Below are 18018 nucleotides of genomic sequence, written 5' to 3'. Positions count from 1 at the left end.
CCACCGGCACTGTGTTTTATCGTTTATTTTTTTTGACAGAAAAATCAATATTTGTTTCATTTCTGTGAAGTGCAAGCTGCACTACACATGTTATTAAAAACAGAGAAGCACCTCTGTGAGTGATATTAACATAGCTAAGTCTGAGACGGGATGTCTTCAAACCCACAGATAAGATTTAAAATCTGATCATGTCTGGAGCAATCCAGACAGTGTTGCTTTTAATTCACATCTGTATCCGAGACACCTGCCTCGGCCTTATTGTCGAAAGATAAAGGCAAATGTGATTTGCACTGCCCAAATCAAAAAGAAAATACATTTAACAAAGTCAAAAGCTATGCAACTCTACAGAAAGTCATGTTTCAATTTTAAATTCAAAAGTAATTTACTGGCATGAAAGGAACACAGCACAAAATCAATACATATATTAAATCAATTAACGCAATGCAACATGCTTACTAAATATTTATATTATATGCACATATGTCTGTGTATGTCCAGATCACTGGACTATTTATTTATTAAACACTATTTATATATAACCCCCCTTTTTTTCCTTTTAAACTCTCATTCGGCTACAGAGTGGCAACCCAAAATATTCAGTGAGGCTGAGCCAGAAAGTGCCTGGCAGCTTCCAGGCAGCTTGAGCTCAAAGAAGGTCTTATCCGTGACAGTCCACAGAGACCTCTAAAATGCTCTTTGTCTAGTCCCTTAGCTTGCACCAGTTTCCCTTAGGGCTTCTGAGCGACCGCCCTCTACAATACATCCCTTTTTAAATCAGGAGAATGCAACACCTTCACAAAAATAAGGTAAGTAATAAAATCTGTTTACAATCTCAAGTGCTATATGTACAGATAAGGGGGATACACTGTTGATTAATCAAATACTAGAACATAAGGTAATGGAAGTCAGAATATATGTAGATGAGAAAGAGTTTCTTAAAAATACTAACAGTACCTAGTCCCAGCTGTATAAATTAATATCAGGGACATAAGCAAAGTTAAAGCTTTTGGGACTTCACCTCGCAGAACAAACCCTAAAAAAAGAAACCGCTCTACTTACGGCCACCGTAAAAGAGACTCACCTTGCATAAGTGTGTAGAAGGTGCCAGAAGCTGACAGGTTAGTGGTGACGGTGATATCTTCTTTGTTGGAGCCCTCTGTCTGGATACGGACCGAGCTGTCTGCGTCTGTACGGTAGCTGCTCACTCGGCCCGTGGGGTAGGTGATGTTAGTCAGACGCCCATAGCTGTCATACCTACAAAGAAATATGTTGATGTGAACCAAAGAAGGCAAAGAGGACCATGCCATCTGAAAACACAGATAAACAAGCACTATGCCTGAAACACAAACAATGCTGTGGTATTAAAAATTTACTAAGCCTTGTTGAGGTTTGTTAAATCATAAGGAAGCAATCATGATCATCAATGCAAGTCAGGTATGCATAAATGATTGTAGGTACATAAATGTGACTAATGAGTTGCTGTGTCATTCCAGATAAGCAGTGATTATGAGTTGTTCTCTGTAAGTGTTCTAGCATAAACTCTGCTAATGGTAATTATAGGTAGGGATTGGAAACTTTCCGCAGAGTCCGATATTTCCTCCGTGTTGTCACAAATTGAAGCAATGTGTCAACACAGGCAGTAAACACAGCAGCAAATCCATCAGTGCTGGCAACCTGAGGTAATACATGGGATTTCAGAGCTATCATCTTTAATCATCGAAGCACAATCAGCATAGCTTTTGAAAAATATCTCCTGCAATTTTCTATTCACAAACAAGGAGTGGGTGCACCAACAAACTAAGCAGCTTTGTCCTTTTCTAGCCCTTTCAACAAAATGTGAACGGGGCGTTAATATCAATACTTCTCACTGCAACTTAAAAACAAGTATTCATTTTAATTCTATTCTAGCATCATATCACAACAGTAGTTAGCTCAAGGCAATTTGTATAGCAAGGAAAAAACCCTACAATAATACGGAGAAAACCCCAACAATCAAATAAGCCCCTTTGAGCGAGCACTTAGCGACAGTGGGAAGGAAAAATATACTATAAATATGCAATAGATTTAAAAAAAATGATTAAGATGAGAAAGCAAACACCTTTTTTACATTTGGAAAACTGCTTATTAGCTTAAAAGATTAGCGATATTGCCTAATCTCATTATACAGCCTATGAAATAGGGGCGCTGAGGTGTGAATCCTTAGAGAGATGCAGCATCTTCCTAGCTTATAGATCAGTCAGTTCATCACATACAGGAACATGAGTGGCCAGATTGTTTCATTTTGCTCAGAGAGCACATCAGCATAGAACAATTTTAAATCTTTCAGATTTTCAGTGTTCCAGAATTGAAGCGAGTGAACGGTACATTACTTAGAAAGAAGACTTTTATCTGCACATTGAATACAGATTGGAAAGCCTCTTCGATGTTGCTGCCTGCCATAATAAAGCCTCTAATAAATGAGATGGCGGGTGCTGGTTTACAGATATTTCCTCAGCGCTGCCATCTCAAATATCCAATATGGAAAGGAAGAGTGGGAGAGGAATCATCTCCCAGAGATAAATGCTATCTGATCTCAACTGTACTAGGGACTGGGATTCATAGATACATTTCAAGCCAAGTCTTCCACTTCAGGAAATACTAAATAGCAGAGTAATTTATATCTAAGCCTTTGATTTCTTTTGATACTGCTCATATACTATCAGCAAGAAATTCTCCTTGTGTCCATCATGCAATCAAAAGTTTTTGCAGTGAAAGCACTGCAAGTTATCTGCACCATACTACTTTTAATGGTTCCATTTATTTGACCAAGCGTTCCTGTTTGCCTTCACCTCTGCACAAAAGACTCAGTCCACAAGACAGAAATCTCATTCAAGAGCAACACTACAAGCCCCAGCTTGATCACTGACCCAAACTCTCTATGTCTCAATTAGGGCCTTAAGCTAGTTCCATTCCTTGAGCTCCACCGCTGAGCTCTAATGGTTTTGGCCTGCTTCAGCTCAGCTGCCTATTACTTTGCTTTCTTTCGACAAGAGGGGCACACAGGGGCAGGGTGCTCAGCAGAAGGACAGGAGCAGTTTCCCTCTGGTTGGCCACAAGTCTATTCAGATCGCATCACCTCTGTGTCACATGCTAGCTCTATGACCTTTCACGCTGGGCCCCAACAATAGGCTGAACACTTCATATCGGCATCACCCCCAGCATACCTAACTTCCGCTCATATTTTCAATTTGTCTTGCTGCCTGAGAATTTCTGAGCATGTGTGACTGATAACTTACAGATATAACTAAAGAACATTTGTTAAAACCCAGTGGGTAAGGCACATTTTTTTTCTTCTACCGTCTTAAATAAACGATAAAAGAATATTTAGGTGTTTTATAATTCATCATGATTTGGAACAACCCTTAAGCAGAAGCACTTATCATTACAACATAAATTTAAGGCCTGCGGACCGTTTGTGTGTGCAGTAACTGTTGTACAAATGTGGTTTCCAGGGGTTACAACAGAAAGACAGTGTGGCAGATGTCTTTTGTTCTCTAGTCAATCTATTGGTTTTTTTTTTCTTCGTTCATTCAAATTAATTTTGATCCACGAAGCATGGAATGTAAGTACACATTAATTAATATGGGTGAAATGATTAGCAGTGAACTTTGGTGGGCAGAGATAAATAGAGGTTCTGATGGTAGCAAATTACAGTTTTGACCCTCAGGTGATGAAATGACCTTTAAAGCTAATTATTCAAGAAAAACAAAACCCTGTTTATTGGGTGTAAAAAAAGCATGGATCAAATGATTTGATTGTAGGTAAATACAAAGCTTCATTGCTTAATTTGAAAGGGAAAGACAGGAAATGAAATAATACATGGACTTCATTTTATTCCAAGTATTTTGACATGTATAACAATTTTGTTTTACTCTACCAACATCACAAAGTGTCTTATGAAGGCGGTGGGCCACCATGTGCTGCCAGAAGCTGTAAAATGTGTTCAACTAGGCTGCGATCGGGTGATTGCAAATGCCATATGATTATTATATGAATCATAAAATGGTCTTGCTGCTCAAACCCCTCAGTAGCCTCACATGCCTTATGGAGTGGAGCACTGTCATCCTATCACAGATCATTGTCATCATCATAAGACAAAGGTAACCACTCAGAATATCTTCTGCCTGTAGAAAATAATATATTATTATTTACCGCAGTAAAATAACAATGTGGTGCATGAGCGATAGGTTTTATCACCTAAATCAGCGGTCCCCAATCTTTTTTGGACCACGTACTGGTTTAATGTCAGACAATATTTTCACGGACCAGCCTTTAAGGTGTCGCGGATAAACACAACAAAATAAAATGCTACGACTAAGACAAAACTGTGGTATTTTGTAAATATAATAATTAACGTGAATCCACTGTGTAATTGTGTAACTTTATTAGCCGCGTCCTCCTGAAATACGCCAACAACATTGAGAGAAACATCCTCCTCTCTGCCCCTTAATGCTCTCTGGTCGCTATGGTAACGCGTAAACATTTCTTTCAAAATAAGACACGCATGCTAGAACCTAAAAAATAAAAGAAGCCATTTTACAGAACGTCATAGAGAAATCATTCAGAATTCCAAACACCCACTAAATTTGTCTGAGCCTCAGGGAATTCAGTCTACCTCGAGAAACGCCTATGCATGGCTGCATTAGTGCTGTTTTCACTGCACCTTTCCACTTTTTTTTTTTTCAGTGTAACCATCAGATGACAACCAAATCAAACACAGGTGATAAATGTCTGCTCATATTAAACAGAGCGTCTGATTATGTGTCAGAGTTATATTCCTCCAGCGAGGTGTAACAGATGTCTGACCAGCCAATCTGCTTAATCACACTTTTTGGAATGACATCCAGTTAGCATAGTATCCCCTGGTACATTAAGCTAAGGGACAGATTGCTTCATGCAAGTCACAAGAACATGAAATCCTAAACTGTGGGAGTGTTTTCCGTCGTTTCCTCACAAGGTATGCTTTGCCTGATTTAATTAAAATCTTTGGCTATTCAACTATGCTTATATTTCTGGGGTGCATCCCAGTCATGTGAATATACATTTTGTACTACTCAATAGATACACGCTGTTCCTGTACCCAACAACTCCAAACAAGTGATGATCTCCAGTCTGCAAGCAAGGGCACAGATGAGTAACATATCATCCAGTAATCCTATTTGGTATGATAACAGCAAATAGGATTACACCCATCCTTCCGCAGGTCTTGTATTCTGAGTGACATAGACATCCAGCCATAAGAAGTGAACTCATATGCCAAAATACTAAACTCACATGCCAAGGAGCTCTTTGACTGCAAACATTAATTCACTAAAGCATTCAGTGATATAATGAATTCAGTGCTCTTAGTTCAGATACTCCAGGAAAAAAAACCTAAACAAAACTGTCCAATCTGCATATCTGAATTAACAGATTAAACAGATCTTTAAGCTTCTTTGCTTTGATGCAGTTATCAGCTCAAATTGGATCCAGACTTTTAGGTAAAATGATTAGAAAGGTGTTTCTTCATATTACTTACTCAAAGAATGTTGTCCATCCATTTTCATTTGTCTTAGTTGCTAACAGTCCCGAGCTTCCATGGTACGTCATTACAGCTAGCTCTTGACCCTGGGCAGCAACAGTTTTAAGGGCACTGTTAGTGCCAATGGTGAACCAGAAGGTCTGTCCATCAGGGACCATTAGCCACAGAGGCATTCCTGTTGTGTCTCTTCTGATGATCACTGTGTTTTTGTTCTTATCAGTAATGCTGCTTAGATCTCCTGATCCCGTGTATGTCAAATTGTAGAGATAGTCTCCTGTAGTTAGACTTTGGGTAAAAATGTGGCTGCCATTGGAGTCAAACAGATAGAGTTCATCATTAATGGGAGAGGACACCTCATACATACTGAGGGGATTCAGAAAAGGCTTGTTCTTGCGCACATAGCGTATACGGATGTTGCCCAGATCTGCAATGTAAAGATCTCCATCTGGACATACTGCCAGGGAAGATGGTGCATTCAGTTTAGCATCTTTGGCATAGCCTTCATCTCCAGAGTAACAATCGCAGTTGGCATCGTTCTTGCAGTCACAGCCACTTGGTGCCCCTGCAACCAAGGAGATCTCTCCATTTGTGGACACCTGTCTGACTCGGTTTATTTTCTTTTCATCTGACTCAGCAATGTACAAAACACCATTGTGAGACACAGCTAGGGCATTAGCTGACTCGAGGGTGGCATGGATGGCAACTTTGCTCAAGAGGAAATGGTCAATCCCAGGCACTTGACAGTGCATAGGACGGCCTGCTACAATACGGACTTGGTGGTTTTCAGAGATCTGGAGTACTACATTATTGTCCAGAACATATAGAGAGTTGTCCATTGGATTCACTGCCAAGTCTGTAGGCCACTCAAGGCGCACCTGCGAGGAAAAAGACACACAAAAATATAATCCTTAGGTACCAAAGAAATATACCATACTTTTATTGATCTACAGTTTTCGATTTCTATGTGGAAAAGAGCCTGAAAGGAAAACAGCGTGATTATTTTTATAGCTTAAGCTGTAAGTAAAAACATTTTTAAACGATTTATTATCTGATGAGGAGGAAAATAGCTGATGTACTTTTAAAAGGTGATACACAAAAACATGATTGTAAGATTGCAGATGATAACAACAGTGGTGAAGAAGGGCAGTGTGAGAAGAAATCATACAAATGATAAGATTAACTGAAAAGAGCACACTGGGATGGTTCATGAGAACTGTGAACACTTAAGGACAAGGCTTCTGCATCCTTCACCCAAGTCGCTGTTTTTCCTTGCTTTGGGTTATTAATTTTGTAATGACAAGAGATTGCATGAGTCCTTGAAAAGAAACTGGAGCACACTTATCAAATGAAAGCCTACTCTGTCTCTGGCCTCCTAAATTATGACTTATTGTTCTGCTAACAATGCATCAGGCTTTTAACAAATTGGAATGATTGGCTTCATCCAATTTACTGGTCTCCCTCTCACTTATGATCCCAGTGGGATCTCTTAGAAACATAATATGAAGTGCAATATTTCAATAGAAGCCTTGGAGTTCCAACAAAGGAAACTGATTAAAACCTGGACCAAAATGCAAAGACAGACTCAGATTTAAGGTAAGATTTTACACAAAGGACCCTTTCTTTTGTTTGGTCACTTAGAGACAACTAGAAAGTAGAAACAGGAGGAAAGTTATCAAGGCTTAATAATTAGCAATAAAGAGCTAGAAATTGCATATATTTTTATTTCTGCAATATACTACTGATAAAACACCCAAGCATACAGCACTTAGGCATGAGCTAAAATGGCTGACTACCATATTAATATATTATTAAGTCAAGTAAGTAGACAGCTGAAAGACACAATGAAACATTTTGACTGTATTATGCACAGACACTATGCACCTTGGCCATGTAGTAGGCTTTCTCCAACTGTCTGGGATTAAACAGCACATTGGACAAATACATTGCAATAAAAAAAGCAGGTTTCTTAAAATTTCTAGGAATATAAAAACAGTTAGCCCTATAATTCCCTTTTTCTTTTAAAATGTGGATTGCACAGAACAAAATGCACAAAATAAAATTCAGACAGCTTTTAGACATTAGCTATATTGTGCCTTTTCCTTCCTTGTTATCTCCACATATCCCTAATGTTCTAATTTAAAAGTTAACATTGAAACAGTGACATTCTGTGGCAATAATGATCTGAATAATTCTAAACTTTTTGCTCTGTTCATATTCTTGAACTCACGTCCTTTTAAAAGTGGGGCACCCGCCCACCTGTAATTGAAAAACAGATTTGAGCATTACACACCTCACATCCTATAAACCTCCTATCATTTGCCACATAATGGAAGAGGTTTATATAACAGGATGTATCCTTTGGCTACATACGACAAACAGGAGACTAGTGGATACATGTCATCTCTCAGTAAGCAGAAAATGCATTTACTTGGATAATGAAGGGTAGACTTTCAATTTCTTAAAACCTATTTCTTGTCAACACTGCTGGTTAAATATTTCATGAGCCAAGTGTGGAGTGACTCCTGGGAGCTGCCTGTAAGGAGGTTTTCACGCCACTCTGACTGATGAGGGGATATTTCCCGAGCTGCTGTCCCATATGCTGTAACCAGATCATACCCTCCCTTTTATACAGTGGGGATGCTGTCAGAAGCGCCTGCTAGACAAAGCCGCTAACAGGAAGAAAACCAAAACATGCTCAACAGCTGAGAAAGCGAGCCGTAGATTTGTACACAACATCAAACTATTTTAAATGAAATGGAAATTGTATTAAGAATTATAATGACATGTTCCATTAGTAATCGCTGCACTCTTTGCTAGTAACAGCATGATGCTTGCCTCAAGAAGAGTAATATGTCATTATTTGAAGTCCCTCTCAGATTTGAATTGAATGTCGCAGTCATACTCTAGATAAAGCTTTCTGAAGCTGCTAACACCCCTGAAATATGTTTGAGTGATCTTGTTTTAAGACATGATTTTCCTGCATTTAAGCTCAGCGGGGAATGCAGCGAAATTTTCCAAGACTTTAAAGAAGAAAAATGGAAGGAAAATGGAAGATACTTCTAAGACAGGAACGACCCAAGGCCTTGGTAGAAAGAAAGAAAAAAAACATATATGAGGTCAAAATATTGTCATTTTGCTTGATAATCAAAAGTTAAACGAAAGGTTACAGAGGTATACACTGAATTAAGAGAGAATTTAGCTGTAGCTTGCTCACTACACAGATAGCAAAGTAAGATAACAACGACCTCATCAGAGGAGAGAAAGAAATCTAATGTTATTTCTTGCCTTGGTGTGCCAGGTGTGGTAAAGCAAAAGTAATGACCACTGTGATGAGCCTTCTCCAGAGAAAGTCAGGTTCTAAGTGAGGGGTTGGGGAGTGTTTGAAGAAGGAAGCTCTGGATTAATTTTTAATGGATGCTTTTTACTGTCTGAGTGTCTCTGGCAATGCTTGTGTGATTTGTCATCATTGTAGAACTGCAGTCAGTCTGCCTGTGTCCTCGTGTTTGTGGAACTGGGATGGTGAGCATCCATAGGCACTTGTGTGTGCGACAAGGTAAAGGAGCAGCAAGCGGAGGTCAGGAGGGGGATGAAGTTCCCCCTAGGGCTGCAAATGGGCAGCTAGAGCCTTTGCTTCCTCCACTGAATACATCATTCACACACAGAAAACTCCCCACAGAAAGCAGAAGACCTGTATCCTGCATCCATACTCAACAAAATACACAAAGAGGAAAGAAACAAATGATTGCATGCATACTGAGCTGGGCTTGGACCTCAATCAAGTTCAATAACCAAGCCTCAAAATGCTCAATTCATGGAAGTAAAACTGAAACAGTTATGAATCATGTAGATGGCATATACAAATTAAAAAGATACATTTTGTAGGGGATTTTATTTACTACTGGGTAGGACTGTCAAGGAGGCAAAAACAGCTATGTATGCTAAAAGTCTGCCTTGTCACCTCCAAATGGGAAGTCAGTGAGCCACAGAGTGACCTCAGTGCAGTGTCCTTGCCTGGGGGATGTGTTCTGCGTAGTGTGTGTGTGTGTATGTATGTATACATGTGTTCATGTGCGTCAGAGTGAAGATCTGTGCATGAAGTCAAAACCACTGAGGTTAAAGGTCATTCTTATCATTCCCCTAAAGCTGTAGGTCACTGGCACTCTGCATTTAGGAAATCGGCGCTACAAAAACCACAATGCTACTGTTTTCAGCATGGTCCTGTACTCCTTTAAAATGCTTAGTGCAGATACTTTGGAAGGCCCAAGCCTGGACTGAGCCCAATTAACTGCTCATTTTCAGTTTTTATTTGTATCTGCTTTTTAACTGTGAGGTGATTTTAGCTTTCACCAGGCTTGCACGGCTTTGATTGTGTGTTGCTTTCTCAAGTTCATAATCCTACAGCACCAGTGAAAACTATGCAATTGAATCTTAACAGATAATCCTTTGGTTAATAGAATTGACCTCTCAGGTCAGAAAGGCAAGTTTTGTAGAAAAAAAAAAATAGGTGCAGTAAAAGTTTTCAGTGTGTTTCCCTGAAACTGTCTCTTGATTAACTACAAAGTCTACAATGTTTTCTTGTCCTATTTACATATTTTTTTCATCCTGCTGCAAAATGAATTTCCTTCTGTGGGTCAAAAAATATCTAAACTGACCTGAAGTATTTTATCATTTACGATGAATCATAGGACCAAAAATTTGCTGAAATAAACTGCACACAGGAAAAAAAGAAAATATTGAATCTTTTAGAAAGTCTTGTGGCTATAAACCATATCTAAACCAAGGCCTACAGTACTAGATGCAGGCTTGGAGAATCAAGCTGCAGAAATACCAGCTGATGTGGAGGTGTAAGCACCCTGAAAACAAGGGTCATTCAAGGAGACAGATGTAGGTTGAGAGAGAGGAAAGCACAGGTCAGTGCACAGTTCCAGAGAGGTCATACCTGAGAGATGTCCATCACAGCATCACAGCTGAGAGGTCGGGCAGAGGTCAGGTCATTGAATCCCAGAAGGGTGGAGATGATACCATTCTGATCAATCCTGCGAATCATGGTCCCATCCACAAAGAAGATTACGCCGTACTTATCCACGGTAATGCCTGCAGATAAAGTCACACAATGAGAAGAAGAGGGAAATATCCTTAAATTATTCTGTTTATCTGTTACTTAATGTGAGCACAGAGCCCCACCAAATCACAATTAAGGACAGTTCACTGCAATAAAATGAAAGACTAATCATGACAATGAAAATTAATGGTAGGATTGATTTTTTTTAATCAATAAAGAAGAACAATAGAAACATCAAAATAGATGAGGAGTATTGTAAGTATTGATTCAATTATGGGGAAAACTTCATCAATGTCTTTCTCTCTTGCTATCAGCCTCAAACAACAATGAAGCTTAGTAAGCCTAGCAAGTCTCTGTATTTTTCTACTTCTCTGAAGTCTGACAAATATCATTGAAAGAAATATGGACCTCATATTTTCAGTAATTACAGCAAACCGCTCTCTTTTTCAATGCAAAGCACGGCTATAGATATGCACATTTCACAGGGGCTCTTTCAGCAAATATGACTCATAATGGCATCACAGTAGAGGACAAAGAATAAGCATGTGATTGAATGACTAATGCTTCATGCCCATATGGAAGCAACACAAAAAAGATCCCGGAAACTCACAGAAAGACATGCTGTTAAAAATAACTAGCTAGTTAGCTGCACATTTGGGGTTACAGCTGAAGGCAAAAGCTTACTTCAGAAAAGGTTAGAAAAAAAAACAAAAACAAACTGACAACTGACTTGAAACTATATCAATTTTAATAACATCTATGCAATACCTCTGGGGTTAGTAAGGGTGGCCTCAACAGCCTTTCCTCCATCCCCGCAGCGAGCGTCATCATATGGGAGACACTGGTCACCAGTGCCTGCCACCAGCTCCAGATTCTTGGCCACATCTTTCACAACATTCAGCGATTTAACCTTGAACACTTTCCTGCTGCTGGTGTCTGAAAGGTACACGGCATTGTTCACTGGACTGGTGGCCAGGTAGTACTTATGTGCAGGGCTGTTGCTGATAGGAGGGAAAAGAGAGGAAGAGGCTCAAGTCAATAAAGCTGGAAGGGCTACAGCTCTTTCAATAAGAAACACTGTGTAATACAATTAAAATGGATTCAAAAGCCATTTAGAGAGTCAATTGGGCACAATTACAGTTTATACCCAGGACAAAGAAAACAGAATGAGATTAAACATGCTAAAATAAAAATGAGATTAAACATGACATAATAATGCGGCTTAGGACTCACGCAGTCAGCTTAGTAAGAAAAGCGTGTTTTGAAAAGGGAGTGAAATTACAAGTGTATCTACATCTATATGTCTGTGTCGACCTTTAAATACAGTGTGTGAGTGTGTGTGTAATAGTGCACATATTATTGAAGAAATAGTAATGTAGTAGAGAAATAAGGGTGGGGAGTGGTGCTAAAATTTATGACCCGAGAAATTCCTTTGATATAAGCTGAAATCGATACAAATAATTATGTTTTTTATTTTACTTTGTAACTTTTTAAAAATACAAACAAAAATGCATGACTGAACTAGGGATCCAAACACATTATGCATCCATCAGGCTGATATTCTAGCACAGAAAAATATCCTATTAAAATCCCAGCTAAGTCAACAATGCCATCCTTCACATCCATACAAACATATCCACAGGAGGTTGCCCAACCTGACAGACAAGACAATAGAACCAAATATAACCAATCCTGCTGCGGCAGGATGCATCCAACCTACTGATGTACTCCAGTCAGGATAGGTGACAGAAAACACAGATAGCTGTAGACAAATCCACAGCAGTGCAAATTAGGATGACAAAGAATAATATTTCCATTAAAATTACACTTCTGCTTACTATAAACATAAGCTCACGGTGATAAATCAAAGCATGGGAGATTGGAAGCAAGACCAATTACATTTTACTATGCACATGCCAGATGCTAGAAACTTCTTAAACCGTGTTATTTTAAAGTGATTTTACAGCCTTGGCTCTGCTTCCATAAATATGATTCATTACATAAATGTTACTGAGGTTAAAGGTCTTTTCTTTTCAAGTGCTGACTGACACACTTTATTTGTTAGTTCATGTCAGAAAATGTATGAAAAAAAAATCAGACAAATCCAGAAAACAGAAAGTTAAATTAAAAGCTTACATCAAAATAAAAATAAATTATTAAAAAGTCACATTTTAACTGTCTGTTGACTAATTCTACTACTAATTTAGGAGAAAAACAAAACAAAGGAACACGTAACCAGCTTAGCAATGAGTTTGCTGCCACCTTAAAGATGACCAGATGTATAAGAGCAGGATACAGCACAGTTCTGCCAGACCTGATAAGCATTATGGAAAACCCTGTCAGCTGGACATCATTCAAAGTGGATTAAGACAGTATTTCAAATATAACCTTCAGGGTTCTTTTAGGGGTTTATGGTCAGTGTGACAGTGCCAAAGCGTACATTTTTAACACACAACGAGAAGAAAGACAAGTGGGTGTGTGGAATTGTCGTCTCCAGTACATAATTTTAGGTGACAATTGACCTTCAATGAATCAGTGATGACAGGGCTTTGCAGCAAACCTCAGGCACACATGTCACAAACTGCCCGCTGACCTAGTTGACTGATATGATGCACTTCAGTATACTCCAGGTACAATTGGCTGGCTTAGAGAAACGACTGCTGTCTGAGAGTAGGTCAATGGCAAATCTCAATGACTGGCTTTGCATTCTATCTGCCATGTGCAATCAGCTGATACCTTATCAGCTCCTAGGTGCATGTAAAACAGTGTTGGTCCCCCATAGTGTTTGAAACTATGAGGTGTTATTCTCTGACCTTGAGCTATGGCCATATACCCCATCTATATTCACTGACAACATCTAGTTTGTAGAAGATAATTGGATTTTGCAGCATGGCGTCGTGGAAATGGTTGGAGCGGATTGGGACATCCTTAGTAGGGGGTCAATGAACACTGCAGTAACATCACCCACCTCCCACTCCTATCGCTAACTCACACATGAACAGGAGGCAGCCGCCCATTTTATACAGACACATGCTGTGTTTTCCTGGGCAAATCTCCTTTTCAATATGCAAATGTGTTTGGTGTGCTGAGGGACGGGGCTCTGATGTGTCTTGTTCTAGCAAAGAAATCTATGCGATGTCTAAGTTAATGTACAGAAGCATAATAAAAGTAATATTTCTGTTATGCAGAAGACAGATACAGAAAAAAGCAAGAAAGAGAGATTCTGAGTTTTTTGTTAGTATGTTCATCCTCTTGGAAACAGAGGCCAGTGACCAGCATCACAAGGCTTTTCATCCACAAGTTGACTAACTGTTCCCCAGCTAAAGTCATGACCCTGTGATAGAAAATCAATCAATAGCCCTTTGCCTGAGACACAGTATCTAAAGACAGCACACAGAGATTTCCCTTGCCACCACCTGCCATGGAAAATAAAGTCTCTGTATCTTAAGCCAGTGATAAAATCAACACTGAGTTGCCATTTTAGCAGAATCAGCTACTGTAGCTAGGCATGCACACCAAATGAGACATTATCTTCTGTTTAATCCTGCAATCATTTGCCTGTAACATGCACTACTGTTAACTTGTCTTTTATAATAGATGTTATATGAATAGGGATATATATGTATAGTACATATTCTCTTTACGATTATGAAATTACATTTAAGACTCTCCAACACTGTCAAAAACTGTCCCATACTGAAATGTTAATTTTTTTTTTGAGGTGCACTTTTGCCTTTATTGGTTGGTGGAGCACTGAAGATACACAGGAAAGTAGAAAAGGGGAAGGTATGTGGCAAATGGACAAGGGTCTGACTTGAACCTGGGCTTCTACACTCATATTGTTGCATGCTCACCCACCCAGCTGCCCACTTCTTTAACAACTCGAATGCTCCCAAATGATTTCATTTTAGAAGAACTAAGGAGAAAGCCTAGAAATTAAGCAAACTTAGAGTTAATAAACTGTGCTTTCATGTAAATTATCTGGTTTAATCCAAACAAATCTTTCAGAACAAATGAAAATGAACCACAGTTTGAATTGTTTCTTGAGTGAAAACATCTTTTGAATGTTTTCAGAACCAGGAAAAGGGAAAAAAGATCCAAGAAAAAATATAGGAAGAGGAAAGACCAAGATTGTAGGATATGGCCAGCATTTTCCAGGTGTTTTTGGAGAGAATGAGAGGGAGTGAGAAGATTTTTCCCGAAGATTAAAACAAATGCAGCTACAAAATGCAAACATTGTATAAAACGATAATCACTCAGCTCATTTAATTTTTTACCATTCACTCTAATATTGACAGAATGGTACCTGCTGTACTTACATCAGCTGATATAGACAGCTGTTGACAGGTTTGGCAGGTGTAAAAAGACCAATATCTCGAACTTTATTAAGATAAATATATATATTTTTATTAATTTGGTGACTGGGCTGTACCCTTTTTTAAAAATTAGCAAATACTGTGTGGCTTACCTATGCCTGAAGTCTTTATTTCTGTGAAGGTTTACCAAAAGAAGCAGAAATGAGAAAGGAAGAGAAAGGAAAGAAAGTGTTAGTTGATAGTAGATGGAATTAAAAAGTAGTAGGCATTCTTAATCAAAAGGGAAGCATGAATAAACAATATTTCAAATTTATTTTTTTTTTTAATCGACTCAACCTTCTCCTTGGGAGCATTAGGAAATTAATCTTTCCTTAACATTTTCTGTTAAGACCTTATTACATCCTCTACGTCCCTTATGAGATCCAAACTCCAGCTGATACAGGTGAATCAGAGAGGCAGAACCATCAATCCTTTGCCTTTAGGGCATTTCTGTCTATCTCGATCGACCTCTGTGGTTTATGACCTGTATACAAGCCCATCTGAGCTCATGGTCCTGAGCAAAAGTAAGTAGGCTACTCTTCCGTTACCTGAGCTCCAGGACGCTGGTGACATTCCCTGTGGTGAAAATCCTCCTCACATAGTTGAAGTCACCCACGTAAAGACTTCCATCTGAGCCACAAGCCAGAGCAACAGGGGCCATCAGCTTGTTTCCGTCAGCAAGGCCATTACAGCTAGGGCAGGAGATGCTGCGCCTCCGCCCATTCCCCATCACGCTGCCGATTACAGGAGGCTGCTGGGAGATGAAGACGTTCTCTCCGTTGCCCATGTGAAGAATACCTGATGAGGGTACAGAAAAGAAACAGCTTATTTAGGTTAAGGAGAACAAGGGGGGTGAGCACAAAGCAGCATGGCCAGCTGTTAGTGGAAAACATTTTACAATTTTGGTTAGAGGTTAAGTTAAACCAGCTTTTTTTCCAATTGTCATTGAAAGCAGTGTTTCCAAAAAAAAAACAACTAGGGGAGTGTATTGAAACTTTTTTTTCCAGCTATAACAAACTGCCTGATTTAATTAAATTTACATGTTTGAAAGAACCCTGAGAAATGATGTGTACAAACCAATCCCACCCGAACATGCTAGTCTGTGTCAACAGCTACAAAGCTAAAAATATATATATATCTTGTCATTATACTTTTGATACATCTCAATTTAACTTGCATTATTTCTATACAGTGCTTAACAAATTTATTAGACCACCTTTGTACTCACCCATGAAGTAAAGTTTTATTTTAATAAAAAACATGTCAAGACACACTCCAAAACACCTCCAGTAATCTGCAGATGAACAGAGAATCTATAGAGAATAGATTTCCAATCTGGCGTTGAGCAGTACAGAAGTTCATATAAATAATTTTGAAAATTCCATGTCATAAAATTTAATTGATCAATTAAGGTCCTCGAGCGGCTTGATGTGAGTGTAATGAAGTTCAGAACAAGTGGATTAAAATGGGATTCGTACTGAATGCTTTCATATTTCTGCTTGATGGATAAGCAGTTTGCTTATGCTAACGTGATACCAATGGGAATTTGGTGAGCTGAGCCTGTTCCACTGCTCTAACTCTTTGAGTTCCTGTCTCAATAGTGGTTCAAGGTAGCTTAATGCAGATTAAAAGCTATATTGGATGAAGGATTTAAGGGAAAGTGTAAGTCAATACACAGATAAGCATTTGATGTGATTTTAAATAGGACTGTGTGTGTACCTCTATTAACTAGAGCCATGAAAATTGCACTGAGTGCCTGGGATTGCAATAAGAGGTCGTCTTGGTGGATGAAAACACGGGCACAATTTCACAGCAAAATAGGAACCAAGAAACCCTTGGCACAAGCATAATCTCTTGGAGCGAGAAAATTATCACACAGGCACAATCACGAAAAAGAAATCCAAACAAGAAAACCCAAATATATATTTGTTGTTGTTTTTTTTACCTGTTTTTCTATCTTCACCAGCTTTGCGGCAAACAAAATTAAATCAATAAAAATATAGCAGATGTGCAAGCATTCACATATGTACTTGCATGCACACTTTTTTTTAACATTAGTGTTGCCAATCTGCTCTTGGAAAATTGTCAAATATGTAAATGTAAAGATGTTGCTGCTGCCCAATCAATGTAATCATATTTGAAATTCAGCATCTGCATGCCTGTCTTAGTTTTGCTGCATCTGATGGTACTTAGTGACCTGAGATCTTTGAGCAGCACAACATTTGGTCTATCAGAAGAGATCAGCCAAGCATCCCCTTCCTGGGACGTGATTTAATCTTAGGGACTGCTGCTGCTGGGAGTAGCAGGCTGATAGCAATTAAATTAGGGATGATTCTAAAAATGCTGGGCATGAACAAGACATGAAGGTGCCAAAAGAGGGGGTGACTGGAGGAACTGGCAGTGCTGGTGGTGAGGGCAGTTCTCGCCTTCGTCTGGACTCCACTTTCAGGCTCAGCAGGTTTAGCGTGACAGATCAAAATGCCACCTTCGTGAGCACTTTTCAAGTATGCTTCATCTCCTCTGATGAGTCCTCCCAGACACAAACAGACACTGAAGCCTAGCTAGTGACAGGTGATGCACAAAGTTATTTCTACTACTGCCTTTTAGGAGTTATTTGATGGCAATAAGAAAATTGACCTCCCTCACCTAAAAACGGATGGAGGGAATAAAAAGTGAGATCTATCAAGGGCTACATGACACTGCTGAATGGAATAAAGCCTAAAAATGCTACAGGCAGGGAGGACAGTTTTATGTTACATTAAAAGCATCGTCTAAAGCACGTGGTGGAACCAGTGGCACTTCTTCTTATCTACTCTTTTCGGCACATTCAGGATGATGCGCAAAATATAAAAAGGACAGGCAAACCTAAAATATACACTTTTGTACAAAATGTACTATTTTTAAATGGGGTCCTGATAGCAACATTTTTGCCAATGTGACCCTATGCTTTTACTACCATCACAAGACTTAGATGTCTTGTTTTGTTTTGTTTTTTAACAGCAGCTAAGTGAAAAGAACAAAAATCCAAGACATATTTTTCT

General features: G+C 39.0%; 1 protein-coding gene across 2 annotated transcripts in view; it reads right to left on the bottom strand.

Moving 5' to 3' along the window:
* tenm4 (teneurin transmembrane protein 4) overlaps positions 1 to 18018 on the bottom strand; it is a 198046-nt gene that overhangs the window by 16676 nt on the left and 163352 nt on the right. For both annotated transcript variants that reach the window (XM_085244029.1, XM_085244030.1), the window contains 6 exons: positions 15526 to 15775; positions 15091 to 15111; positions 11391 to 11623; positions 10500 to 10654; positions 5558 to 6435; positions 1082 to 1254 (listed from right to left, as the gene is read on the bottom strand). In XM_085244029.1, coding sequence (XP_085100155.1) covers positions 1082 to 1254; positions 5558 to 6435; positions 10500 to 10654; positions 11391 to 11623; positions 15091 to 15111; positions 15526 to 15775 — 1710 coding nt within the window. The remainder of the gene's footprint in view (positions 1 to 1081; positions 1255 to 5557; positions 6436 to 10499; positions 10655 to 11390; positions 11624 to 15090; positions 15112 to 15525; positions 15776 to 18018) is intronic.

This window comes from Mchenga conophoros, linkage group LG14 (assembly GCF_057382185.1).
Source record: "Mchenga conophoros isolate Kocher_MC1m ecotype Shallow Benthic linkage group LG14, M_conophoros_male_GT1.1, whole genome shotgun sequence".
NCBI lineage: Eukaryota > Metazoa > Chordata > Actinopteri > Cichliformes > Cichlidae > Mchenga > Mchenga conophoros.
The sequence above is the reverse complement of the archived record's forward strand: the minus strand, read 5'-3'. Positions and strand labels throughout refer to the sequence as shown.